Consider the following 27,935-nt stretch of genomic DNA (forward strand, 5'->3'; position numbering starts at 1 on the left):
TGATGATAAAAGGCTGTGTCCACTTAATAAGTAGGGTGTAAAGTTTGTATTAATGGGAGATAACATGTTTTATATCTTCAATCTTAGACTTTTAAATGTATAAAATTATCTTTTTAAAATAGTACATCTAATTTGACGTTTGAATCATAACAGCAATTTCCTCTTTTGTTTTGTGTTTAGAATGACATCACGCCGCTCCATGTGGCGTCAAAACGGGGCAACAGTAACATGGTGAAGTTGTTGCTGGACAGAGGGTCCAAAATCGATGCAAAGACCAAGGTGAGAGCGCAGACCCGGTTCTCCTCAAAATACTACTAAACATTCAGAAAGGAAGGATGCGAGGATGAATGAGATGTTGTGTTGGAGGCCAGTGGATCTACTTTTTCTTCCTTGATCTTAGAAGAAAGAGGAAATCATCAGCTGAAGTTTAAGAGGCTGACATTTTTGTTTTCCACACACTTGTGAAAATAGTCCCTTTTCCCTTTTATGCATTCAGATCAGTAAAGTAATGTTTTAGGTGGGAGAAACTCCAGATGAGTACAATACTCTCTGTAACAATATTAATGATGCGACCCTGTGCAAACTTGACTCTCTCTCCTCTTTCAGGACGGTCTGACACCTCTTCACTGCGGGGCGAGGAGCGGGCACGAGCAGGTGGTAGAAATCCTACTGGACCGAGGAGCTCCTTTCCTGTCCAAGACCAAGGTAGCTACTGGGACGAATACTTTAGGAGACGCTGCTTAGCTTAGGATAGGAGAGGAAAGTTTGCACATGATTTTTAAAATTCACCAGCTGTTATAAAATAGAATAGAATAGAAAACGCTTCACTTAAAACAGGTTTTAAATGAGTAATATCATCGTAATAAACATGTTTGTACAAACTACTTTTCCTAACAACACATAGCTCTTTGACATCTTGTACTAAACATGCTAGCAGGCCTGTTGTTGTTGCTGTAGTGTTGTCGCATTGTCTCCATAACGTGTGTGCGACCTCTCCAGTACAGCCTGTCTCCGCTGCGTAGCCCCACAGTTTGACCGCGCAGGACGACCAGTGTAACGAAATAGACATTGTTGTAATGACCTCGTTATAACAATGCTCCTGTAACCTTCTCAACAACTTCCTTCACAGTCTGTCTGTGCGGCGCACGGCCACGCCCTAACTTACTGTGTCTGTCTGTCCATCTGTCTATGTGTCCGTCTGCGTGTGTGTTTGTCTCTCTCTCTCTCTCTCTCTCTCTCTTTCCCTCTCTCCCTCCCTCTATAGAACGGTCTGTCTCCGCTCCACATGGCCACTCAGGGGGACCACCTGAACTGCGTCCAGCTCCTGCTCCAGTACGATGTTCCGGTGGATGATGTCACCAACGACTACCTGACGGCGCTGCACGTCGCCGCACACTGTGGTCACTACAAGGTGGCAAAGCTCATCGTGGACAAGAAGGCCAACCCCAACGCCAAGGCTCTGGTAGGGATGCAGGGATGGACGTGGGGGTGAAAGTGACATTATTGTGTTCAGTGATTTTATATTTGATCCATTTTTGGACCATTGAGCAAGCGGCCAAAATGAGTTTCCTCCAGCAGGTGTCCGGGCTCAGCCTTAGAGCTCGGACATCCGGAGGGAGCTCAGAGTAGAGCTGCTAGAGAATAGAGCTGCTACTCCTTCACATCGAAAGGAGCCAGTTGAGGTGGTTCAAGCATCTAATTAGGATGCCTCCTGGGCGCCTCCCTTTGGAGGTTTTCCAGGCACGTCCAGGGGAGGCGACCCCGGGACAGACCCAGAGCTCACTGGAGGGATTACACAGCCCGTCTGGCTGGGAACACCTCGGAATACCTCCGGAGGAGCTGGAAAATGTTGCTGGGGAGAGGGATGCTTAGCCCGCTGCCACCGCGACCCTGCCCCGGAGTTTGCATGTTCTCCCCGTGCAGGTTCATTGGTGACGCTAAATTGCCTGTGAGCGTGAATGATTGTCTGTCTCTGTGCGTCAGCCCTGTGATTGACTGGCGATCAGTCTAGGGTGAACCCCACCTCTCGCCCAATGACAGCTGGGATAGGCTCCAGCACCCCGCGACCCTTATGGATGGAAAGTGCTCCTAAAAGTGATAAAAAATGTTGAAACATGTTGAATTCTGATGCCTAAATTTAAAACTCACAGAGGGGGGTAAAAAAGGATTCTTAGAAGCAGAAGAAGAATTGAGAGATCAATGGTTTATTTCTCACCCTTGTGCTTTACCATCAACATATTCTGTACAACTATTAATTTCCTGGCAGATCATTTCCCTCCCCCTATGAGCCTCATAAATGTTTTGTCGCTGCAGAGTTTATACTTCAGTGAGAAGCAGTAAAGATACTCGAGTGTGGGCTTCTTATGCTGAGAGTTTTTCTCTCTGTGTGCAGAATGGTTTCACTCCGCTTCACATTGCCTGCAAGAAGAACAGAGCGAAAGTGATGGAGCTGCTGCTTAAGCATGGAGCGTCTATCCAGGCTGTCACAGAGGTACAACACCACACTGAAGCACAATTACTCTTCACTGATTGACTCAACCTCTTAGCACTTGGCACCAGAAGTGGTTTCATTAAACTCTGACTTTTAACTACTCTGAGCTGCACCATTATATACATTGTGCTTTTAATAGTGCTTCTCTTATTGTCAGTTCTTCAGAGCTTTGCTTTGATAATGATTGTGTTTGTTTATCTGCAGTCTGGCCTGACGCCGATCCATGTCGCAGCCTTCATGGGCCATGAGAACATTGTTCATGCACTCACGCACCACGGAGCATCACCCAACACGACCAATGTAGTGAGTGGATTATCTGAAATGTGACACGTTTTTCAAGTTTGAATCTTTCTATTTGAACCACCGACAACTTTTTCTTTTTGACTTCCAGCGAGGTGAGACAGCTCTCCACATGGCAGCGAGGGCAGGCCAGGCAGACGTAGTCCGATACCTGCTCAAGAACGGAGCCAAGGTGGAGACCAAGTCCAAGGTCAGAACACTGAGCCACGTTATCAATCACTGTGCTAAGGAGAGAAACAAACAATGATAGAATACCGGACCAAAAGTCACTTTCATCTTCACTGCAGGATGACCAGACAGCGCTGCACATCTCCAGCCGGCTGGGCAAAGTCGACATCGTACAACAGCTGCTGCAGTGCGGGGCCTCTGCCAATGCAGCCACCACCTCAGGCTACACCCCCCTACACCTGGCTGCCCGCGAAGGACACCAGGATGTTGCTGCCATGCTGCTGGAGAACGGAGCCTCTCTCTCCTCCTCCACTAAGGTGAGAACTTATTTTAGGTGCGTGAAGTAACAGAGGCTGATGTCTCTATTTATGTCACTCAAACGCAAACATAAAAAGAAACCAGGCGAAAACCACATCATCCTCAGGGTTTCAGTGCCATTTTTCTCCACTAGTGGGCACCAGTTTCTGTTTGAAATACCCTCCATGGTGCTGTCTTTTCATGTTCGTTCATCAGAGCTAAAATATATTAAAGAAGCATTCATAGTCTGAAATTTTGTCACCAAAAACAAGGGTAAGTTTTATCACATTTAATAAACAGTGTCCAGAAATTGAAGTTTTTTGTTTCATCCAGGAAGTTGACCATGCACGGATAACGGCAATTTTTAATGTTGTCCTGTGCGGCTAAATGCACATATGAAGGTCAAAAAGAGACGTGGACTAGAATTTATGGCATTAGATTGTGCACGTGTGTGTTATGTTGCTGGGGGCTTTCTTTGAAGGTGACCCCTCTCAGTGGAACAGATTAATGAAGGGTAAACCCCATGGTGCCAGTGCTTCTCTCTTCACACACGCACACATGCAGCATCTTTTGGGACCTCACCTCAGTCGGCTCTCCAATGAAATGATGTCACACTAATCTGGGAATCGAGGACTTGGAAACTGGAATACTCAAATTTGCAATGTTTTATTTTAGACTAATTTGACATTAAAATGGCTACGTTTTAAAGAAACTGACCGCTCAATCATCAACCTGTTCTCTCTAAAGTGATCCTCGAAACTGTGTGAAAACCGACTGCAACCAATCATACAATTGAGGTTGTGTGTTTCAGAGCGTGGAATGGGAATCTGTGGGAGTCCCACATTCCTCTGGAAAATATGACCTAATGTACTAAAATATCCTCACACACACACACACACACACACACAGGAAGGAAGCCAAGATGAACATGATCACATTATACAACTGCCAAATATAGATCTGGAATACATGAGGAAATAAGGCCTTTGGATTAGTCTCTCAGGGTATTACATACTAAAAACAGTCTTCAAGTTATGTGTTGTTATAACTGAATTAGTCATGCACAGATATTACTCATTACCAGGGATGTGCACTTGAACTGGTTAACTATTAACTGACTGACTTTTAACCGGTTAATATTACCAGTTAAACGGTAAATTAAAATGTTCTCTTTTTATATTATACATATATATTTGGGAAACACTTGTTTTGATGTTGTTTGCTGAGCTGAGCCTGAGAGGCGAGCAAAATGAAACGAGCAAAAAAAATCTGTGTGTGGGACTATTTCACCTATTTCAAGACGGCAATGTTACTTGTAAATTGTGCAATGCAGTACTTAAATACAGCGGTGGTACATGCACAATGCAATGCCAGATGTGAAGCAAACATCCGCAAGCATCCCGACCGGCGGGTCCAGCGCAAGTTTCTCAACCAACTCTGCCCTCCATGCCAGCAGGGAGAAAGTCTAACCCTTACCCTAATGCCCGAAACGCTTTTGGCTGCAACGTTTTTCTTTAGTTCACGCAGGGCTTGATGTGTAAAATACAGATGTGTCGGCTAAGTCCTCATGTTCTCGCTTTGTTTTATGCTATTGCACATGTAAAGTAAACCCTTTCTTTTGGAGAAGTGGTGTTTTAATGGGACACAGACTTTTGTCCAATCCAAAAAGTACATTTTAATAACCAGTTGATTTAATCTATAATACTTCAAATAATTTTCACAGATTTTATTTTGAAAATGTCTTTATTATAATGTCATGTGTTCAATGTTATCCACCATGGATATAAATCCTTACTCTATTTACATAAATTGCATACTGAGTTCTTTATAGCTATGTGAGAAACTATGTTGTTATGGAGAAGAGCTTGACCCCAGGCCAGCCAGGGCGACCTACAACATTACAAATATCCACTTCCTGTTTGAATAGCCGTCTCTGCTCCTCCTCTCTGTCCTCTGCATGCTCTCCACTTTCCCTCAGTCTTTCACTTTGATGATGTATCTCATTTTGTGTCCAACAGAAAGGGTTCAGCCCCCTGCATGTGGCAGCAAAGTACGGCAAGATGGAGGTGGCCAGTCTCCTACTGCAGAAGAGGGCTGCGCCTGATGCTGCTGGAAAGGTGAGATGTCTGACCTGTTGCAATCTTGACTGACACTTGAAGATGTTTTTAGAAGTGTTGCTGCTGGAAAACATGAGCTGCCTGAGGATGGAGAGGCAACAGACGTATAAATTAAGATTTCTACATCATCATTAAAAGAAACTTACAACAAGGTGTTTCAGGATGAGAGCCCTAATTTCACAATGATCCCTCAAAATGACTGTGAATATAAAAGATAAGCTCTAGGAAAGGTGTTTAAAACGGCCAATAAGATTTTTTGCAGCCGTATGTAGAAGATAATCTTTTGTAAGAAAGTACAAAGCTCTTTGGGGATTTATGCAGTACTGTCTGTTGAGGTATCTTGAACCTTTTTTATTCTGGATTTAGTCATTTAGTCTTTTCTAGTGAAATCTTGCCAACAAATGACCTAAAATTGGGAATTCGTTCAGATACTGTGATCATTAATCATCCTGTAGGTCTTTTTGTCGCTTGGCCTTATCCAACCTGTCTCCCGGAGAGTAAACAGGACACTTTCAGAGTTATATTTTCCAAGCTGCAGCTGGACACGGGGGTGGTGGGGGTGGTTGTGTGGAGGAGTGGCAGGTTTAGGACAGATCCCAGGACAACACAGCAAACAGATGCTTGTCCTGTTGCAAAAGCCCTCTGGGTGCATTTTGCTTTTGTTCCCATGATGACACGCACTCATTCCACCTCCACATGCACCCTTGTAGAAACGCATAAACACATACAGGCGTACTCGCACTGATTTTGGTGTTAGCGAGTTGTTTGTGTGTCTGTTCCACCATCTGAGAGCGTTTAACTTAATGGCAGTCAGGTATGATAATGAAACTCCCACACTGTTTGGTAGTGTCGTGCTGAAATCAGTCCCATAGTTTAAACACGAAGGAAAATGTCTATAGCAGTTTAATCACTCTAATTTACTTGAAAGATGAGAAGAAGGACTTATTTGGTTTCCCCTTGTTTTGAACAAAAAAAACGTTCAAATGCAAAGTAATGTCCAAAGCTGTTCTAACAACACAACTTTAGAGCTTGTGAGGTTATCATGACATATTTTGTACTCTTTTTTCTGATTAAACACAAGTGTTTTTTGAATGCGTGGGACATTCCAGCGTCTCCGCGAGCATCCTGGCAACCTGGTTGAGTCTGGAGGGGATCTTTATTGTACGTTCACACTGAACGCAACAACATGCTGCTGCTTCTGCTAGCACTCTTACGCTAATACTGCTCCCACTAAAGCTTTAAAAATTTCACACCAACGCTGTCCAATGAAAACTATCTATATTCAATAGATATGTTTTCAGATAATATAATAATTAAAGAGGAAATTCATCTAAAGCATTAAAGTCTGTTTGCATAGTGTCAGGGAGTAATAGGCTACTCCAGTGAAAAAGTTAGCTTTAGCCTTTTTAGCCTTTTGTACTTCCAGAAGAAGTTATGTAAAATATGATAAACTGCCAACCACATGCTGAAGATTTTAGGTTTCTTTTTTTTTTTAAAGTTATAGGGTGTTTGGAGTTATAAAAAAGAGGTTTAACACTTTTATAGCCCAACTGCTTATCGATGCTCGAGGCTAGAAGCTAAAGGCTGGATTAGCCGCTACTAGCATAACACAGCTAAATCTCTGACCAAATTTTAAGCAGTTTAGCCGCCTTGTGGGTAATGTGAGCGCTACATTTTGAAGTGTGGAATCAAAAGATGATACTATATCTCTGGTTCTGCTTCTGTATTGATTTTAAAGCTTTTTTTGTTGGCTGTCAGGTAACGTTAAAAGTTCAATGACGTATTCGTAGTTGAGAACTCTTTTAAATGTTAATTTCCTCTACTTAAGCTAATATGGAAATGTAAAAAAATACATGCTTAAAGATACATTTCATAGGCTAGCAAAGACAACAGTTATCTCAGCCTCTTTTGATAATATCATTGTCCCCTAGCTTCTTCTTCTTCTTGATATTAACATGAAGCTGTCGCTCTGAACTGTTAACCTGTACTAACTAGCTTCCATCAGTTTAATGTCCATTTCCCATCATGTCTTTACATTCTGTCGGTCGGGCTGTCATTTTACTTATCAGTGCGTCTGTGTTCGTGTGTGCTGAGTGATCTTCTAACCTGGTGATGTGTTGCATGCCTGTGTGTGTGTGTGTCTGTGGGTGTTTTAGAGCGGGCTAACTCCACTGCATGTTGCCGCTCACTACGATAATCAGAGGGTGGCTCTGCTGCTGCTGGATCAGGGAGCTTCCCCACATGCTGCCGCCAAGGTATCCACACAAACATATGTATGCACACAATGAACTCACCTGGCTCGATGTCATCTCAAACCATTAACAATGTTCTGTATGTAATGTACATGTGTGCGAGAGCTAATGCTCACCCATTTTTTCCCCATTCCATCTGGTCTAGTCTTTGACGTTGTGATTGAATGTGCAGCTTTTTCTTTGAGCTCAGAAAAGTCTTTGAAATCACTCGACCAGGCAAAGTTTAGCTCATTTGTTCAGCTTTTTTTCTTCTTGGTGGTTTAATGGAAGTTATATTTGGATATTTGTCATAAAATAAAACTAGAGAGCATATGTGTATGGACTGGTTATTAGTTCTAATATCGTAAATAGCTACATTTTTTTAAAGTCTGTTCCAGAGTTGTAAATTTTGTGTTCCCAATAAAAGCGAGAAAGGAGGGCACTGTAGTCTCCGCGCTTGTTGAAATCTTAAACACCCTCAAACACACTTGACAGTGACATATCCTCACATTGTGGTCAGCCTCCTGCTAAGTTTTGGCAGTCTGTCACAACCACATAACGAGTTTGAGCAGAATAGCAGAGCTGGCAAACAAAACATGGCGGGAATGGCCTGTTTCTTGTTAGACTGGCATTCAAGACAGATATCCTGCAAGAGGTGACCAAAGCTTGTAAAGAGAATTTACCCTCTCTTACTGCCTTCCCCTTTTCGTCTCTGGCTTCTTTCTCTTCCTTAATCTGTTTCTGTCTCTATTTATTCCTTTATTTTTCCAGCAACCCTCCCACACTCTTAGTCATCCCTCCCTGGCTGTCCTTCGTTCTGTTTCTCCTGCTATAAATTTGTTTTTTATTAGGTTTGGTGCTAAAGTTTGGTCTTATTTCAGTGCTTTTGGACAGAGATGAATCTGTACCAGAGGAGTTGTCTAGAAGTGTTTGCACTAATGAATACAGATCACAAAGTTGTGGAATAAAACATGGTGCATGCATTATACGTCAGACAGGAAATGGTGATTTTTACTGATGAAATAAGTCTAGCTATAGATGCCTAAAGGAACGAAAGTTGTTTCAAAGCAGCAGGACAGTGACTTCAGCTAACTCCCCCCTTTCCCTAGAACTCCCTCTAACCCCATCTGTGGACCTCAAGGTCGTTCAGAGAGTCTTTTAAGCCCACCTGCAGCTCACAGTAGCACCAGTGGGGTTCCTAACAGGGAAATGTATTTAAATGCAGTCTTTAGTTTACTCGCAGTTCCTCTCCATGGTGACGAAAGAGGGGAATGTAGGGGAGTAGTTACCCTGCTGAATTATTACTGTTTATATGTCCAGTCAGCTAAAGGAAACCTTTTGTCTAAGGTCTTGGATGTTGCTGGGGGCTTTCTTTAAAGGTGACCCCTCTCATTGGCACAGCTCTTAAAGGAGTGGTAGCTTCCCAACCATTGATATGTGATAAATTGATGTTCCCACGTTGTAAAGAGTGATAATAGTGTGATAATAAGAGTAATTTTGATGAATATTTACTGGACAAAAGACAAAATGTTTTGGCACCCGAGCTTCCACATCTGATACCATTGTGTTAAACACAGTTACATTAGACATCAGGCTTTAGATTTTGGGTAATGATAAAATCCCAAAGCTTATTTCTTTCTATACTGATGTCAACATCATTATTATTACACTCTTAATGTTTGAAGTCAATTCAATTTATTTCTGAATGGAATAATCTCACACTGGGCTTAACTTGCCATGTCTCAGTACATTAAGTACAGTAGATAATTTAACCTGTTAATCATCAAACAGAAAGAACTCATTCAAACGTCCTAACCCCTGCATCTCTTTGTCCTGCCTCAGAATGGCTACACACCACTCCACATTGCTGCCAAAAAGAACCAAATGGACATTGGGACCACACTGCTGGAGTACGGCGCCGACACCAACGCGGTGACGCGGCAAGGCATCAGCCCCATTCACCTGGCAGCGCAGGAGGGCAGCGTGGACCTGGTGTCTCTACTGCTGACCAAGAACGCTAACGTCAACGTGTGCAATAAGGTAACAGCAGTGACATAGCTGCAATATTTACTGAAGAGACGGATTAGCTTGAAACCTAGCCTGTTAGCCGAGCAGGTATCACCTTAATAACCACTTTTGCACTGTAGATAAACTGTTCTCACTACCCACCTACCCACTCTAAGACAAAAGGGTCTTACGGCTTTTCAAGCTACTTTCCAGCCTCCAGTTTCCCAAGAGAGAGATAGCACGTTTCAATCTTGTCACTAAAACAAATGTGTTTGTCTGTTAACACGTGTTTGTGTGTGTCCTATCCGCATTTACAGAGCGGACTTACACCACTCCACTTAGCAGCTCAGGAGGACAAGGTCAATGTTGCAGAAGTCCTTCTCAATCACGGGGCTGATGTCAACCCACAAACAAAGGTAAAGCTTTCTCCAATACGTCTAGAGGTCATCTTTATCGCTGGGTTTGATGCATATTGCATTTACACACTGAATTTGTCTGGTTCGCTCTGTTTGAGCTAGATTTTCTTTGGTAGTGTCCTCAGAAAGAAACACTCACACTCTTTGCCACACGCACGTTAGTCTTCAATCATCTCAGGTGCAACATAAATAAAGGATTGATACTTGAGTAGAAGGTGTTCATGTCCTCGTAGATACACCACACACTGCAGCAAACACACACGCACACATACACGCCTTAATATTAGGTGGTATTCTGTCAGGTACATATAAACACACAGACAGGCCACATCACAGGCTGCTCACGTTCACTGAGACAAAGGTGCTGTAGCTGAAGGTTGCACTTACACAAGGTTATGTAGTGTGTGTGTGTGTGTGAGTGTATTTGTGCTGACAGGACAGTTGTTTACAGGGAATAGGTTATACACTCACTGATGTCTTCTATTACCATAATGCACTGTGCTCATAATCCGAGGGCATGAAATATGATGCAGTTTTTAAGTTCTATTTACATCCAGAGATTTAAAGAATTGTCTTTAAAAATATTTGCATAATTCTGTCTAAATATACCCCCAAAAAAAAGCCCCTATTATTTTCATCTGCTCGTCCTTCCATGTCCGTCTCTCTTCCTCCTCATGCAGATGGGTTACACGCCGCTGCACGTGGCCTGTCACTATGGCAATGCAAAGATGGCCAACTTCCTGCTGCAGAATCAAGCCCGGATAAATGGCAAAACCAAGGTAGAAAAACACACGATCACCCTCCTACACACACGTGCACACACTTATTATCATATTTTATTGTGGATCTTTCTTTACATCCAAATTTAAACACGCAGATTTAATATTTCCTCTCTTTCCCCGCCTGTGTGTCTCCGTCTAGAACGGGTACACTCCTCTACACCAGGCAGCTCAGCAGGGCCACACCCACATCATCAACCTGCTGCTTCAGCACGGGGCCTCGGCCAACGAGCTCACTGTGGTCAGTGCACAAACACAAACACGCTGGCACGGACACAAAAACACACATTCACACTCCAACCGAGCAGAAGCTTGATGACATACTGAATGCTCTTTTGTGTTCTTCTGTTTGCCTCCCCGACTGTGAATAACTTCCTGTTGGTCTGTCGCTGGTCAGAATGGGAACACTGCCCTGTCCATCGCCTGCCGTCTCGGGTACATCTCTGTGGTGGACACTCTGAGGCCGGTGACGGATGAAAACCTGACCTCCATGGTGAGACGATGTCTTCCTGTCAGCTGCAGCTCATTTGGTTCAATACAAGCAAACTCTATCACAAAACCAAGAAATATCAACTTATACGTTCTATGACTTGGAAATATGTTGCTATAGAAACAAGTATTGACTATAGAAGTGGGCAATGTGACAAAAAGTAAAGTATTTCTTGCTTTTGGATTAAGACATGCAAAACCACTAGAGCTTCCTTATTTAGCAGCTCTATTGAACTGAATTGTGTGGCTCATTCCTCAAGTTAGAACCTGGCCAGTGAGGCAGCAGCATCCTGTGAGTGGAGTCAGTGTGTGAATCCTGAAAATCAGCCAGCAAGTAAGTCAGTCAGGCTCGGTGTGTCACATGTGTGAGGTTATCCTGATTAAGAGCGAGAGAGAGAGGGCTTAGATGGGAGCTTAAGGTTTCTCCTCAAATAGCCCAGGTCACTACTGCCAAGTGATCCACACACGTGTCAGGTTAGGAAGAGGAGGAGGAGGGGTAAAGGTGTGAAAGCGGGAACAAAAGAGAGGCTGTAGGATGATGAAGAGGTGACAGGAGAGTGAGGGGGGACAGTGACGGACAGAGAGGTCGCTGAGGATCCTGCACAATCAGCAGCCAAGTGTATTAGTCATTACTGCCTCTGTGTGCGGTGAAGTAACTTAAAGATCAAGGTCGCTTCACTACACCTTTGTGTGATTGATCTTTTATTCAGTGTGCGGAGCCACACTCTACTGTTTTTTATGTCTCTATTGAACCTGCACATGCAGTCTGTGGGACCTCTGCTGGTCAGTCATGTGGGGCAGAGCGTCCTTGGACCACATCATTACTTCTTACTGTTCCAGGGGCCAAGGATACGATTCAGTTTAAAGTCCATATTAGGAAACATATGTGAAGGCAGCACTTAAGTTGGAATGTAAATACTGAGCATTTTATTCACTGAATTTGGTCATCTCTCAATATTTACAAAGTTTCAGGTGATATAAGACGTTCAAAATGCTTCATACTCAGATTTACTCACTGATTTTGTTCATAGCATATCATGGCAGCCCTAAATCCCTTCATTTTCCTCAAGCTTTTCCTCAAGTCGGTTTTTAACTGCTAAGGTTATCAAAACATCAGGAGGTTAGCTGAATACTTTGGGGATTTGTGGAATTATTGGATGCTTGAACAATATTAGGAAGCATACTTTTAGGGTTCACTGATAGGACAGCATGACACTGCTTGTTTCTTCTGAGTACCGACAGTCAGCTGAAACGACCTGTAGACAATTTTAAAAACATACAAAAGCATTGATAAACATATTTCTATTTGGAACTGGAGTCAAGTTTCAGCAGCAAACCTGATAGTTAAACTGTCCATCTGCTCTTCCTGTTTACAGAGTGCATCAGAGAAACACAAAATCAACGTCCCGGAGACGATGAACGAGTTCCTCGACATGTCAGACGATGAAGGTATGTGAAAAATAATCATATTTCCTCTTCACTCGCCTCATTTTCATCCTTTGAGAGCTAAAATTTAATTAATTCATACTTGCAAACTGTTTGTGACTTGATTTTAATAAAAACAAAGTAAACTCAATACACTGCATGATCTATACTCTGCGTGCTATGTGATGTCATTATTCATTAACGTGCATGTCTCACTGTATGTGTATCTAAATCACACAGTCCGGGCCAATGTGCCAGAAACTCTCAATGAGGACTCTTTTTCAGACGGTGATGAAGGTACTTGTGACCAGTTTGCCTCCACCGCTCTCTTTGTTTTCCTTTAACATAAGCTTGCTGAAGAGCTAACCTTCAAGCCTTTGCTATACTACTACTCAGCTTTGCTCTTCATTCTCATCAGAATACACGATCTAAACAGCCAGAACACGCACAGTTTACACTCTAACATAGAGCTGTGTTCATGCTCTTCATGCAGTTATTCATAAGTGTAGGACTATTAATGAGAGATGTAATCACATCCCAAGAGCCAATAAGAGGACCAGAGAGAGCACTATTTCTGTGACGTTATTTACTGTCATTCTTAGTCTAAGGTCTGGGCCCGGTCCTATTTTGTCCAAGAAATCCATCAGCTAACATTAAATTATTGAGCAGTCTTAGCCTTGTCAGGTTTGAGTGTCCTGCTTCTCTTCACAAACTGACACTGCTGATGCTATTTTCACTGCAACTTAAAAGGTTATTTTTAACTCCTCTTACAGTCTCATTCTGCCTGATTCTCCTCATCAAAGGAACTTTGTGTCATCCTCACTTCAACCGTGCAATCTCTTTGAGGGAGATACTTTGAGGAAATGAGAACAAGGTCAAAACGACTGTGAATAGACCTGCATAAATGCGATGAAATCATCGTGTTTTTCAGCGTGCAAACCCAGATAGATTACGTAATAGCAGAGTTAGCAGCAGAATCGCTTCTGTGCCACTGCAGAGCCAAATACAACTGCCAAGTTTATGGTACAAGTCACATTGTTTCAGGCCGCCCTCTTCAGTCTTCTGTCCTTTGTTTTGGAACCACAGAGCCAGCGGGCCTGTAAAATTGATGAGCTTGTTCACGGGCTGTTGCTTTGGGGACAGTCGAGGGGGGAGTGGAGTTTCTGTGTCAGGTGATACAGCTAGACTCAACAAGTTACGCACACGCGTATCAAGTGAAAATGAATGGGTTTGTACTGCAGCTGTACGATGAAGATCCTCATTGGAACATCCATGATTGAGTGTGTTATCACTACCGCGCAGGAATTGTAAATAAGAGTATCCATGGCCTCACATAAACTGTTTATGCTGCGTGCATCATTCATCTGCATTGCACTCGTGCAGCAGCAGCGGCAGCAGCCTGTTGTGATCAGGCCTGCAATGGTTCATCTTTGTAGGATGTTTTTGTTCTTACTTTGTGTGTGTGTATACGTGTATGTGTGTGTGTGTGTGTGTGTGTGTGTGTGTGTGTGTGTGTGTGTGTGTGTGTGTATGTGAAAGAAGGAGTTAGTGGAAGTTAAAAGTGTCCACATCTATCTTTAATCCTATATGGGGGAAGCCAATCCTATTATGTTGTAGGTTTGAGTGAGTGTGACAGGTCACTGCTGGTGCGTGTGGCCTGGTCTCATACTTTCTATAGACTCATATTGCCACTAATGGTACCATGTTTAGCATACAACTCAACTGCTTCTTGTGCTCTTCTGTCATCACATTGTAGAGTATCTTTATAATCCTTATAGATCTTAAATTAGAGGGTTAAGTTCTTGTATTTTGGGTGTTTTTAACTGCCAAACACATGTTGCATAATTGTTTTAAATCAACTTATTCTTGTGCAAGTTTTAGTCATCCTGTGCAACATGTAGAAGGAAGAACTAGCCAGAGAATTGTTGCTCAAGATCTTTTTTAAAAATGGCAAAACGGTGCCTGCTGCTGCTGCGGTTATTTCATCATTATTTGAGCCTCACTCCCAGTTTGACATGCAGCCAGACTTCCGCCATAGAGGAAGACAGAAAACTCAGGAGGAGTGTTCAGCGAGAGTTTTCTTCCTCCTCTCCGTCACTGTCTCCTCCACTGAGGTTTCCCCCCCTTGTGAGGCATTTGCTCGAACGACCTGTCAGCTGACTGTGCTCTCCACAAAGCGGTAAACACCCTGAGTGCGGCCCCTGTTCACGCGCTTTGTTGTGGATGCTGTTGAGCCAGAGACGCACCGAGACTTTCTCTCTTTAAATCCAATGAGATGAGCTTCTTTTGAGCCGCCTGCAGGAGAATTAACCCCCGGTGTGTCCGCCGATGTCAGATGGCTTGGAGTTAAACTATACCCGACCTCAGCATTTTGTACACTTGTGCAGCCAAACCGCAAAACTTTGAAGAGTTTTGAGTTTATTTGTATGCGGAGAGGAGATGTGCGCACCAGCGACAAACGCGCAAATCGGTCTGAGTGGAGTTAAGCGCGCGGGGTGAAGAGAGGGCACCTTTTTCCATCAGCACTACTGAATGGACTACTTTATAGTCATCACCTCCCGTTGGATTTACTTTTTGTCCTGCTGCGGTCGTTTTTGCGGAGCTTTTGAAAACTACTAATAACTCAGGAAACATACGAATAGTTGGGATCAATATGGCTGCGCTTGTCAAAGGTAAGCCGTTAGAGCATCAGAGGACGTTTTACTGGCCGGTGTTTGTCTACGATGCAAGAAGACACACATGATCGCCCTAATGATTAACCTACTTACTTTGTCATCATTAGTTTTCTTTTTATTGTTGTTTTTTTTGTTCTGTAGCAGTGGATAGTCAAGTTGGATAGCAATTTATATGGACATTGTTCGTTTCATATATGTTACAGTGAGAGAGAGAGGGACATACAGTGTTTGATGCAGTGTAACCCAGAAAATGCTTAATTTTCAAAATAAAAGCAGGGGTTGTGTATGCGTGTTTGTGTGTTGAGAGAGAGAGAGAGAGAGAGAGAGTGTGTGTGGGGATGACTGTATGTGTAGTTGGGTATTTGAGCTTGAATGGGACGGTGATACATTATTACAGTAGCGGGGAGCCGATTGTTTCCCTGTTGTGTCAAGTCAGACAGACACATCTAGAACGACACCGGAAGAGTGGTGATTAATTTTACCATCAAAATAAAAGCACAACATAAATTGAAGCTATGCAGTTTTGAATTCTATTGAAAGAATAGAAAAACACTTTTTTTTTTTTGCAATTAATATCAAAACGTGTTCATTACTGGAAAACAAATTGCATTGTGTGTCCTCTGAATGTAAAGGATACAATGTAGAGGAACAAAATATCAATAAAAATGTTAAGTTTGAAAATGAAAGTTGAAAGGGGCAGTCAAAAAGAAAGCTAAATTTTATAGCAAGTCTGCTTTCTTTTTATCTAATTATTGATTAAATAATTTTTGGGCATTGATTGCTGTTGTAGACAGTACAAGTTGCAATATGCAACATAAGTTGGTCACTCCTCCAATTATACAAAGGAATGTAGGCTAAATCATGGTTTTGAAATTTCACATGATGAAAGGCTACATGCAGGCTAAAGTGAAAATTAGTTCCCTAATTTAACCATATTGCTTTTGGGACTTTAATTTGTTCGTAAAGTTCTGTTAGTGTTGAACCGGAGCTATTTTTTTTCTTTGTCATAGGTGAATTAGACGATAAAACCCCTGTCCATCTGGTTTTATTTTGAAATTTGACACCGGAAACTCATACTTGTAGCGTCACCTAACTTGACAGCGGTGCTGGTGTGTAATCGGGAGTGCGGCAGTATTGAAGGTAGGGGGAGGGGCTGCGGTGAAGGAGCAGAGTGTTGCAGGCAGGACAGAGCCGGACATGAGGGAGAAGGGGAAGCACTGTAGCCGCTCCGCCGGCTTCGTTGACCGGCGTGTCATCGTCCACCGGTCCGCCGATCGAGGTGCGATGCCGTTGTGCACTTTCTGCTTATTCTCTGCTTATGGTGCTCGGGCATTTGGTCGCTGTTTTAAGCCTCTGCTGCGCTCTGTCTTTGAGTGATGTGAAAGGAGCTGCGTTTGGTTTTACAGGAGCTCCAGATATACCGCAAAGTGGCTTTGCTGCTGCCTCTGATGGCATTTTTCTCTAAATGTATCCCTCTCTTACCTTTCTAAGAGTCGGCGCTGCTCTGTGTTTTTGCTGCATGTTGTTGCTCTGCCACAGCCATGATTAGACAAAAAGAAAAGTTGCAGTGGGCTATGCAGTTGCAGTGAGGTATGTTGGGTATAAAGGCAGAGTGGTGTTGATAAATGGTCCTAGGCCTTCTTTAAGTGCCATAATCAAATGATGGTGAGGGCTTGTTTTTCCTCCTGAGGTGCTGCATCGCCTCATTCCCCTGGATTTATCTTTTTTTGAAGTTAACAGGAGGATTTTATGGTTTTCACCCCCCTACCAGGTGAGGATGCAATGACCGGGGACACGGACAAATACCTGCGGCCGCAGGACCTCAAAGAGCTGGGGGACGACTCTCTCCCCCAGGAGGGGTACATGGGTTTCAGCATAGGAGCCCGATCGGCCAGGTAAGCACCTGTCACTTTTATTATATGAAAACCAGTGATGAATTATGGTGCAATGCTGCCAGCTGTTTGTCCTTATGAAGTTGTGGCTAGATCTTGCTCATCTGAAGTGTGTGACATCATGCTTTTGTTGATGCTCAGGTTGTTCTCCTTGTATGCACACAGATTTATCACACCGTATCTGATATGGTAGGCAGTTTTAGATGGTACTGAGTATGCTGGACTGATGCAATAATGCACATACACAAACACACACACACACACAAATATAGAAGAATGGAAATCACCAGAGAAAGCAGCTGGAAAGTTGCCATCTAATGATTCAACCTGACAAAATGATTCAGCGTTTTGTGTGTGGCCTCATTCAAACTGATGCAAAGATTACAAGCGGCCCCTCGTACGACACGCCAGATATAAGCTGCGTCTTTGATATCTTTGATACTGAGAGTGAACAGCTGCACGTCAGGACTCGGCACAGGCCTATAGAGTTTCAAACAGTGGACAAAAGTATGTTGTGGAAAACTGGCAGGGTCCGCTGAAAACACATCAGCAAGTGTTGAGCACGTCCCCGTAGTGTACTGTAAGCCACACTAACAGATGGCACATGCACTGTGATGGTTGGATTGATAAAAACAACAACGCTAACGGGGACAGGAAGCTGCTCGCATCAGCAGGGCTCCGCAAACAAGGGAAAAAGCTGAATTACAGGGAGAGATTCCATGTAAACAAGCTTGTCTGATGAGCATAATGGGTGGATATTGGAAAAAGTAGAAGATTTTATAGGCGATAGAGTTAAATATTCCTGACATATCTCTTTGCAGGTTGTGTGTAATGCTACAAAATTCTGTATTTTATTGATTAATGAACGTGTTTCTTCTCCTTACCTTTCTGTTTATGACATCAGCATTGCATGGTTCGCTTCTTTGACCATGCTGCACACACACACAAGCACACACACTCATGAAAACTTAGAAATTGCTGTGCCTCGTTGTAGCATACCAACATGCAAAAGCATCAATGTCTTATATTTAAATAAAAAAGAAAGCCATGTCATGCTTGAATGTCTTCAAAATGCTTTGCTTTTCACTCCTCTGCTTTGTCCTCTTCCCTGTTTTCCTGCATCCCGTCTCTTATTCTAGCCCTAGAATCAGGTAAGAAAAGAGTAGTAGTCCTAGTTGTAGTAGTAGTAAGCAACATTAGCTGTGAATGTCCCCTCCCACTCTACTGTATTACCCCGACCTTACACCCTTAGAACCACTAACCCAAACCATGAGTCACCCATCGTGCTTTTGTATCATCAAGTGTTGCTGTTATTCTGTCTGTTGTCGCAGATCTGTCCCTGGTTGTATTTGGAGATTGTCCATTCTAGCTGTTCACCATTCACCGTATTGTCGTCCTTCTAACCGAATCATCATATCTGCAGAATGGAAATGTGTTTACTTTTTCATGCAGGAAATGTGGAAAAGAGGCAATGTTGTCGGAAATAAGAAAATAAAAGCCTCGCTTTGTGTTTTATTTTTTTTAAGTTTGAGTTGTGTGAAATAATCCCCTTAACTTTTTGACATGGCGTTTTAACCAAGTGGCACTTTACCGATACGTTTGTTGTGCCACTGAGTGTAACTTCCAGGGATCAAACACAGCAGTTTATTCATAATCCGCCCCATTAATCGGCTAGTTATTGGAGATTTCTCATCATTATTTAGGATAATTATGGATCTTAAATCATGGTTTGCAGAGATGGAAACTTTTGGTCCAGCATTTAAACATCCCCCGCATGCATAAAGGACAGACACCGGCTCTTAAAAACCACATGGACGCAAAACAATTCTCTTTAAGCCCTCACAGATGCCTCCTAAAATCATAGGATCATCGGCACGAGTTGCAGGACAGAATAAAAGAAGTTGTTGGATTATGGGAAATGTAGTTTAGAGAGAAACAGACTGATCGATTGACGGTTAAATGAATGGTGGTGTTGAAACGAGGAAGGAGGGGGGTTAGAGGAAAGCAGCAAGGTAGAGAAGAAGTGGGAAAAGTCTTCACATGAAGGCAAACACACTACAGACTTTGAAATGGAGAGAGTATAGAGAGAAAGGGATTATGGGGCAGGAAGTTGCCATGACATGCAGAAAAGAGATGACAGACATTGAAGAGGACAAACAAGAAGGAGGGAAAAAGGAAGGAAATGGAAAAGCATAAATATTTAGTGAGAAGAGGAGGATGGACAGATGAGGAAGAGGAGGAAGCTGTGAAGAACAAACAGACTGGGGGGGGGGGGGGGGGGGGAGCAGAGGGGTGCGGTTGGGGTAAGCGTGGGGGGGGAGGCGTCGTTGAGCGGCGCTGCCATGCCAGCGAGTCCATTCAGGCCGTACAGAGTTGCTTGGTAACTTCGATGGCGGGGTAGGCAGGCTGTGCTGAATAAAGGGCTTCTCTCTGTGCTGAATAGTGTGCCCACTCAAACTCGCTGAGCTCTGCATTTTCTCCCCCCCCCCCCGCTCACCCGTTCTCCCCCCTCCGCACTCACACACAGGACACCATACGCACATACAGTATACACAAAATCATTCATTTTTATCTTATTAAAGTGCAAAAACACACACAGAACAAACGTATTCTGTGTTAAACATGCACCTATATGCACAACGGCACGTATTTAAAGTGACAGTGCCTTCACGCAAACATTTCAGCTCTTCTGCGCTGATTAAATCGGTGTAGCAAAAACAGCACATTGAAAAAAAGAGTCCTGAAAGGAATCGGCAGCACCGCATTGAGCCGGAGAGGCTGCAAAAATAGGCACACGTCACCGCACACACAGCCATAAAGCAGACTGCAGCAAGACAGATAGAAAAGACCAGATTCTCTTTTGTGTCCCGCTGCTCTGAAACAGGTCTGGGTCAGCTGCTAATCTTAGAATAAAGAGCTGTCAGTCTTTGAGCTACGCTCGGATGTAGCGGCCTGACACCCTTATAAATCCTTTTTTCTGCTACTTTCAATAGAAGATCCGCAACAGAGGCAACTCAAGACCCTCATATTAGTCCATTAATCTGTCGTATTTCATCTTTTAGACACACTTAGAACATCTGTGTTTGTGATGCACTCCTCTTTTCCTCTATCTCTTAATGCAAACAAACTGACCTCCCTCTCATTTCCATCTCTGAATAACCTGCTGCGTTATCTGCAGACTCTTCCTCCTCTCTACTTCCCCCTTCTTGCATTCGGACTCTCTCTGTCCAGTTATAAAACACCTGGTTCCCTGGAGGTTGCATGTAGTAATGAAATCCTTGCTTTTTGTTTTGTGTCGTGTTCCCCCTGCCCATCACTTGTTGTTGCCTGCGCGCTGGGTTGCGTGGTAACATGTAGCCTCCGCTCCTTCAGTTCGGATAGGTCCAACACACTCAACCGGAGCTCCTTCGCGCGGGACAGCATGATGATTGAGGAGATTCTGGCCCCCACAAAAGACACGGTAAGATCCAGTTCTCTTCTTTTGCTTCATTTATCGCCCGTTTTCTGTTCTCCAGCAGCCTTTCTGTCAGTGTCCTGGTGAAAACACAGGCGGGGTGAAGGTAAAAGCAGGAAGCAGGGTAGCTTTACTTGTCTTGCACAAAGGTCACAGCAGAGGCAGTGCTGATGCCGTGCTTGCATCTGCCAAAGTGCTGAGGGTGAGTGTATGGCACCTTGACGAGGAGTTTATTCAAACTTAAGGGCTCTGGGAGGCCCCTCTCTGCTCCCAGAAAAGCAGCGCTCTGCAGAGCTTGGCCAGCCTGTGCAACGCTTGTTTTGGGGGCTGTGCAATGACGGCATCACCCAAGATCTCACACTATACATGACTAAAATCGGCGCCTACCTCACCTCTCTTCTCAAGTTGAAATAAGCGAATGTTTTTGACTTAGCTAGAATTAAATCTAACTGAAAATACACATTACATTACATCATTGTTTGTCTTCTTGGTGGTCTGTTTCAGTGCCCTCTTCTACGTCTAGTGTGTTCAGTTTCAGCTCCAATAACATCCGCTACAATCAGTAGTTGGTTTATTCGAAATATGATACCCAAATCGTAGCACCATTTTATCCTCAAGGAGAAAAAAAAATAGTGTTTACTCGTTGGAAATTGAATCCTGTAGTAAAAACAAAGCCTTCTTGACCCCTCAGTGTGACCTCTGAACTGTCTCTCTTCTCCCTTAAGCTTCAGAGTGTCTGTAAAGACATTTCCTACTTGGTTGACCCACTCAATAAGGTATCGAGTGTCCGTGGATGTCTGCCTCATTCGTCCAGTTTTATCACTTTCAGTTGCTGTCACAGAAGTTCAGCTTCCACTTCTCCTCAGTTTTGTCTTTATTTTGGGTCAATGCCTTTCACATCTCATTCATTAGTGCTGGTCTGTGTTTGGTGGATGGTCGTTGCCATGCTGTTCTCCATGATATAATGTTTCTAGCATAATAAATGTTGTCGTGCGCTTTCTTTTATTGTCACTGCACAGTAATAGAACTTTTATTGTCATGTTTATCGTGTCTTTGTGTCCTGATTGTGGTGAAACTGTCAATAATTGTGACAAATTTGATTGAAATCGGACTCAAATAGCTGTAAAAGTTATTAGCTCATCGCTCCATAGCACGCATGACTCCAGGGTTTGTCTGTCATCAGTTATGTCATGCGATGATTAACAGTTTTTTGTCTTCTTAGTGTGCTGCTATCCTTCCATTGACTTATTTTCTCTTCCTTATTTCCTTTCTCCTCCCTATTTCTCCTCTTCTTCCTCTCACCTTTCTCCTCATCCCCCTCCCCCCCAGCACCTGGCCGTGACCAGAGACTACAGCTCCGAGTGTATGCGCCGCTACAGCTGGACTCCGGACACCATGGACCACAGCCACAACACCGTGTCCAGCCCCATTCATTCTGGGTGAGAACAGCTGTGCTGTCTGCACTACATACACAAGCCCAGTGTGTTCCCGCAGACACATAAAGTGCATTTGCATCAATGTAGCTATTGCAGAATCACACATTCTTTATGCTTACTGCACACAACTGTTGTCTTTTGTTCTCCCTGCAAGAGTCGATATTCAGCAGAATCTGCAGCAGTGATGCAGGCAATTTGCAGGGCTGTGGGGTTTCTGCAGTGCTGCTGCTGTACATGTGATATAACAACGAGAAGAAATGAAGCGCACCCTCTAGAGTTTTCATACCAAACGATACGTGTAGAGACATCAGACCCTTTTACAGCTCAGAGTCACGGCACATGTGCTTCATTTGGCTAAACTGATCTGATTCTCTTCACATACTTTGAATATTTGATGCCATAAAATGTCTAGTCTTAATGAACAGTGCACAAAATGTTCTACTGGGATCTGTCATGTCTAGTTTGTTCTTGAATCCTATTTTTGACTCATGAATTTGCCTTTTTTCTTCTATTTATACATTTTTTTTCTTCATTATGTCTTCAGTTATGTGTTCTGTCTCCCTTGATTTTCCTCCTGTAGTGTTTAATCTCTCATCCGCCTTCAGTACTTATTTCAGATCCCAGAAGTGACTATGAAACGTTGATACTAAAACTAGGTCCTGGGGGTTTGCCTCCTGCATTGCCTCCATGTGTTTATTTTGCAGCCTCTCCTCCCCGCTCCCTCAGTATGACTCCAGGTGATGACTGAGCTCGCTGCTCTCACCCCGTGATGCCGCAGTGATGTCACTCACTCCTCCACCTCTTTCTCCACTCGTCCCGTCACTCCCTCTCTCCTTTTCTCCTCCAGTCTGTCCCCTCATCTCATGTGTGGTCTGGTGTTTCATTTGCACTGCGTAGATATTAGAAGTGTGTAGTCGACGTGTTTGGAAGTCTCTCAGTGATGTGCCATCTTTCTCTCTCTCTCACAGTGAACATTAAAGATAAACCTTCCTCCTAAGCTCTCAGGGATTCTGCTAATTGCAGCATAAAGAATAAAAAAAAAGCAACAACACAGCACATAACATTTTAAGTGAATATAAGAGCCGTTTTTGACGTCAGGCATTAGAAGTGCTCATAAAACATGCATTAACAGTGTTTCTATGCCTACTCCATCCTCACTCTTTACTTGTGTCAATGATTATTTTAATGGGATGCCAACACGCGCTCTTAATTTGAAGAATGGAGCACATCACATATTAATCACATTAACCCTATTCTGGTGACACATCTGTGCAGGTGTTTAATATATGATCACGTAATGCTGCTTTCGAGGAGCTGAAACTTTGGCGACAGTCTCACCTTCAGCCTTAAACATGGAAACTAAACTTCCTGCAGCTTCATCAGCACCTGTTTAGTTTCAGACTGTTTTAAATTGAGGCAGGTGAAGGTGAGAACTGCCAACTTTCAGAACTCAAAGCACCATTTTTCCTTCTTTCTCTAGTTGTGTCTCTATTTTATTATTTCCCCTCTTCCTTACTTTGTTTGGGTGTACGGTGATCACAGCATGGGAATCGTCCTCCTCACTTGTGTCGTTGTTTTAGCCTCTGTCTTTCTCTCTGTCTCTCTTCGTCTTATTCCTCCTCTAACGTTGCTCCCCTCTTTCAGGTTCTTGGTCAGCTTCATGGTGGACGCCCGCGGCGGTTCCATGAGAGGCAGCCGCCACAACGGCATGCGCATCATCATCCCTCCCAGGAAGTGCACGGCGCCCACGCGCATCACCTGCCGCCTGGCCAAAAGGCACAAGCTGGCCTACCCCCCGCCCATGGTGGAGGGAGAGGGGCTGGTGAGCCGGCTGGTGGAGGTCGGACCAGCTGGGGCTCAGTTCCTCGGGTACGACGATTAATAGGCAGTTTTTCTCAGTGTTGAGTTGCAGTTTTCAGCAGGCCAGGGGACAAATGAGAGAGGATATTTATTAATATTTACTCTAGATTTCATGACTCAGTGCAGCGTATTACCCCAAACTTTCTCAGCTGTGCTTAAAGCTGCTGTGAGGAGCTTTCGGTTTGTGTTGGTTTTGCTGCCCCTGTGGACAAAGCCATACCTCTTTTTCCTTTCTGATTTTGTCCTGTTCATTCTTAAGTGGTGGTTTTTAACGAAGAATCTCACCCTGCTTTCTTTAAAGTCATGTGTATCACTCACTTTAACTTTTTGCCCTGTAAAATGTAAACAAAGGCAGCGTGCAGTTACTCACGTCGTCTGACACCTAACTCCCGCCAGCAGTTTCAGTAGTAGTAGTCTTTTTCATAACCAGCAGAAAAACTCATCACAGGAGCTTTAAATGTATCGTTTTTGTTTTCAGTCCTGTGATTGTGGAGATCCCACATTTTGGCTCCATGCGGGGGAAAGAGAGGGAGCTGATCGTATTGAGGAGTGAAAACGGGGACACGTGGAAGGAGCACCAGTCTGACACCAGACCTGAAGACCTCACTGATCTGCTGGTTGGAATGGACGAAGGTAAAGAATAGTTTATTCAGCTTTGAGCATTATTTACCGAAGGTTGGTGCAATGAACTGTCAACCTATGTTACATAACAAAAGACTATATGTCTTATGGTATGACATGTACCCTCTTATATTTTCTCAGCCATATGTCAAGTAATAATTGAAGCCCGTAAAGAATCAGGTTGTTCAGGTCTATTTAGCATCTATTATCTGTGACAACTTGTCATGCTCATTAGTTCCTATCATTTATAAACTCAGAATTTATAAAAAGTGCGTTCTTACATGAGAGTTATCCAACTAAGATCACATTTATAAAAATATAATTATGATCATTTCTTTTTTCCTTATGTATTTTTTATTTTTTTATTTATTTGTTTATTTTTATTTGTGTATTTTTTTGTGTGTGTGTGTGTGGGGGGGGTTGTATTTTTTTTGTGTATTCATTCATTTATTTATTTTTCGTGTGTTTTTTTTATTTTATTTTGTCGTTAGAGTTTTTTTTTTTGTTGTTTTTTTTAAATTTTATTTTAATTATTTTAATTCACAAAAAAAAATCTTCAACGTACAAAAGAAACAGCTGTCTGGAATGATGATTTTCTAGTCACTGCAAAAATAAATAATACCAAAGAAACATTTATAAAAGTAATATTTTCCACCACAGAGCTGGACAGTCCTGCCGAGCTGGAGAAGAAGCGCATTTGCCGCATCGTCACCAGAGACTTCCCTCAGTACTTTGCTGTGGTTTCGCGGATCAAGCAGGAGTCGAACCACGTGGGTCCTGACGGAGGCATGCTGTCCAGCAGCACTGTGCCCATGGTCCAGGCCTCGTTCCCACAGGGGGCGCTCACCAAGAGGATCCGTGTTGGCCTGCAGGTACAGCAGGACTCCTGAGCTCATCTTAAATCTTATCTGTTTCCTGACTCAGCTTGTTTGTGGCGAATCCTGAACACTGACCTGTTATTTATTAATACCTGGCCTACTTTTGGTTGAATATTTGCTTCCGCCTCCACCCTTTGGATTTCAAAAGAAAGTTCAGGAAACATCTGACTGAAACATTCCTCAAAGTTGAATCATCAAACAAACATTGTCTGTTTCAATCTTCCTCTGTCTTCCTGTGCTCCTGTTTAGGCCCAGCCTGTGCCCGACGACTTGGCGCGGGCGGTCCTTGGGAACAGAGCCACCTTCAGCCCCATCGTCACCGTGGAGCCTAGGAGGCGGAAGTTCCACAAGCCGATCACCATGACGATCCCCGTCCCACCTAGATCGGCAGAAGGCCACCGAGGGGACTCTGCACCCTGCCTGCGTCTGCTCTGCAGCATCACAGGCAAGTCGACCTGAAGCTGACAAGAGCGTGAGAACACTGTAGCAGTACCTTTACATTATGTTAGTTAGTTAATATAAATTGAATAGCCGTGGGCACATCAGGCCTACTTTGATGTCAAAAACTGCTGGTCGATAGAGGAAGATGAAGAACTGAGAAGATGAAAGGATGATGATGACTAAAGCTAAAACTCCAGTTAGGCTGGAAAAGCAGTGAGCTCATCTTTTTGGCCCTGTTTCACACAGGAGGGACGTCACCTGCGCAGTGGGAGGACATCACAGGGACCACACCGCTGTCCTTTGTAACTGATTGCGTCTCCTTCACCACAAATGTGTCGGCCAGGTGAGACACAAAAACATACTCTGCTCACACACACACGTTTAAGATGTTTTAGCTATTACTTTTATTGTCTGCTTTTATTTTATTTTATATCTCTGCCAGACCTCAGTTGGCCTCAAGGTGGTGACAGAATTAATGAGAACATGACGGTGAATCCCAAAAGCTATCACAAGAGCTCAAATTATTACAGCTGCTCATTTTTCCTGACTCACTACACTCTTAAGGAGAGGGAGTTAGCCTCTTTTCAGACTCTACAACTGATCAGTGAACTTGTGGGTTAGAGTACCAGTAGTCATGTATTCTCGTCCTAACTTGATTGGAATCATGTGGCGACAGTGCTGCCTGATATTAACAGAGCACCCTTTGGTTGCTCTGTAATGACATTATTACACAGCTGTCATGTGTCTGTGTTCACCCTTCAACGAAATCACCCACCTTGTTTGATTTATCACCTCTGATGGTCACTTGTCTTAAATATGAAGTGCCGATTTAGCCTGCTGTAAATCATCCTCATACAGGACAACTTCTCTGACTTTTTTGATGTCGTTTTTCCTTTTTATCATCATTTTTCACCGTTCCCCTCCTTCCTCCGATCTCTCCTCCGCAGGTTCTGGCTCGCAGACTGTCACCAGATTCCTGAGACGGTGAGCCTAGCGTCTCAGTTATACCGGGAGCTGATCTGCGTGCCGTACCTGGCCAAGTTTGTGGTTTTCGCCAAGATGAACGACCCGATCGAGGCCCGGCTGCGCTGCTTCTGCATGACGGACGACAAGGTGGACAAGACCCTGGAGCAGCAGGAGAACTTTGAGGAAGTGGCCCGCAGCAAAGATATAGAGGTCAGGCCGTGTGTCCATGTGGAAAAAAAGAGAGTCTATTAAAGTGAAGGAATTGACAAATTAATCAGTTCATTTTATTCATTCAGGTTCTAGAGGGCAAGCCTATCCACGTGGATTGCTATGGAAACCTGTCCCCTCTCACCAAAAGTGGGCAGCAGTTGGTTTTTAACTTCTACTCCTTCAAGGAAAACAGACTTCCATTCAATGTCAAGGTATAAGATATATCCCACCAATCACCCTTATCTCTCTACTATCATTTACTGTCTGTAGTATCCACTTTGGCCTCTTTTGTAAATGTGACTTACTGATTAAATTATGTCAGAAATAATGACCTTCCCCTAAGTAGCCGACATTGGTGGCAGTGGCGGTATCTGATATATTGAGCATAGACCAGGAATATAAATACAGAATAAATATACTTTTTATTATTTGGCACATTTAAGTGTATTTTCTTCTACCAAAACAAACCCCTCCTCCTTCTTTCACCACACTTTGGCGACTCTGACACTCTCATGAAAAAGAGTTAAGGCAGAGCGCCACGTTTATTTATAAAATAAATACAAATACACTTATGGGCTGCATTTGTGTCACTTACACGGTCTGTCATCTACCATTTCTAACGGTGTTCAATTTAAGCAGCATGATCAGCCCAATAACAGTAACTTTTTGAAATGAATGCTCACCATCTCCTACTTCCCGTCGGCACACAACATCGTGTCGTGCGTGCGCTCCAGCTGTAGCCGCTAAAAACACTCCGCGGCACATCCGCTTCGTTTATGTTA

General features: G+C 43.5%; 1 protein-coding gene across 3 annotated transcripts in view; it reads left to right on the plus strand.

The window, feature by feature from the left end:
- LOC138589042 (ankyrin-3-like) overlaps window positions 1-27,935 on the plus strand; it is a 140,490-nt gene that overhangs the window by 87,048 nt on the left and 25,507 nt on the right. Inside the window, exons 8-36 of one of the 3 annotated variants that reach the window (XM_069659317.1) lie at window positions 181-279; window positions 607-705; window positions 1,265-1,462; window positions 2,393-2,491; window positions 2,696-2,794; window positions 2,883-2,981; window positions 3,079-3,276; window positions 5,275-5,373; window positions 7,530-7,628; window positions 9,447-9,644; window positions 9,929-10,027; window positions 10,708-10,806; window positions 10,949-11,047; window positions 11,204-11,299; window positions 12,672-12,744; window positions 12,961-13,017; window positions 17,167-17,290; window positions 18,427-18,438; window positions 20,660-20,747; window positions 21,467-21,517; window positions 22,071-22,180; window positions 22,882-22,914; window positions 23,822-24,046; window positions 24,516-24,670; window positions 25,319-25,530; window positions 25,786-25,981; window positions 26,224-26,320; window positions 26,925-27,153; window positions 27,240-27,365. In XM_069659317.1, the coding sequence (XP_069515418.1) occupies window positions 181-279; window positions 607-705; window positions 1,265-1,462; window positions 2,393-2,491; window positions 2,696-2,794; window positions 2,883-2,981; window positions 3,079-3,276; window positions 5,275-5,373; window positions 7,530-7,628; window positions 9,447-9,644; window positions 9,929-10,027; window positions 10,708-10,806; window positions 10,949-11,047; window positions 11,204-11,299; window positions 12,672-12,744; window positions 12,961-13,017; window positions 17,167-17,290; window positions 18,427-18,438; window positions 20,660-20,747; window positions 21,467-21,517; window positions 22,071-22,180; window positions 22,882-22,914; window positions 23,822-24,046; window positions 24,516-24,670; window positions 25,319-25,530; window positions 25,786-25,981; window positions 26,224-26,320; window positions 26,925-27,153; window positions 27,240-27,365 (3,468 nt within the window). Of the gene's footprint in view, window positions 1-180; window positions 280-606; window positions 706-1,264; window positions 1,463-2,392; window positions 2,492-2,695; window positions 2,795-2,882; window positions 2,982-3,078; window positions 3,277-5,274; window positions 5,374-7,529; window positions 7,629-9,446; window positions 9,645-9,928; window positions 10,028-10,707; window positions 10,807-10,948; window positions 11,048-11,203; window positions 11,300-12,671; window positions 12,745-12,960; window positions 13,018-17,166; window positions 17,291-18,426; window positions 18,439-20,644; window positions 20,748-21,466; window positions 21,518-22,070; window positions 22,181-22,881; window positions 22,915-23,821; window positions 24,047-24,515; window positions 24,671-25,318; window positions 25,531-25,785; window positions 25,982-26,223; window positions 26,321-26,924; window positions 27,154-27,239; window positions 27,366-27,935 lie in introns of all 3 variants that reach the window. The other 2 variants (XM_069659319.1, XM_069659320.1) reach the window with 2 other exon arrangements.

The sequence above is a fragment of the Semicossyphus pulcher genome, unplaced genomic scaffold, assembly GCF_022749685.1.
Source record: "Semicossyphus pulcher isolate SPU_LCO1_2020_fin unplaced genomic scaffold, fSemPul1.0.p SCAF_12, whole genome shotgun sequence".
Taxonomy (NCBI): domain Eukaryota; kingdom Metazoa; phylum Chordata; class Actinopteri; order Labriformes; family Labridae; genus Semicossyphus; species Semicossyphus pulcher.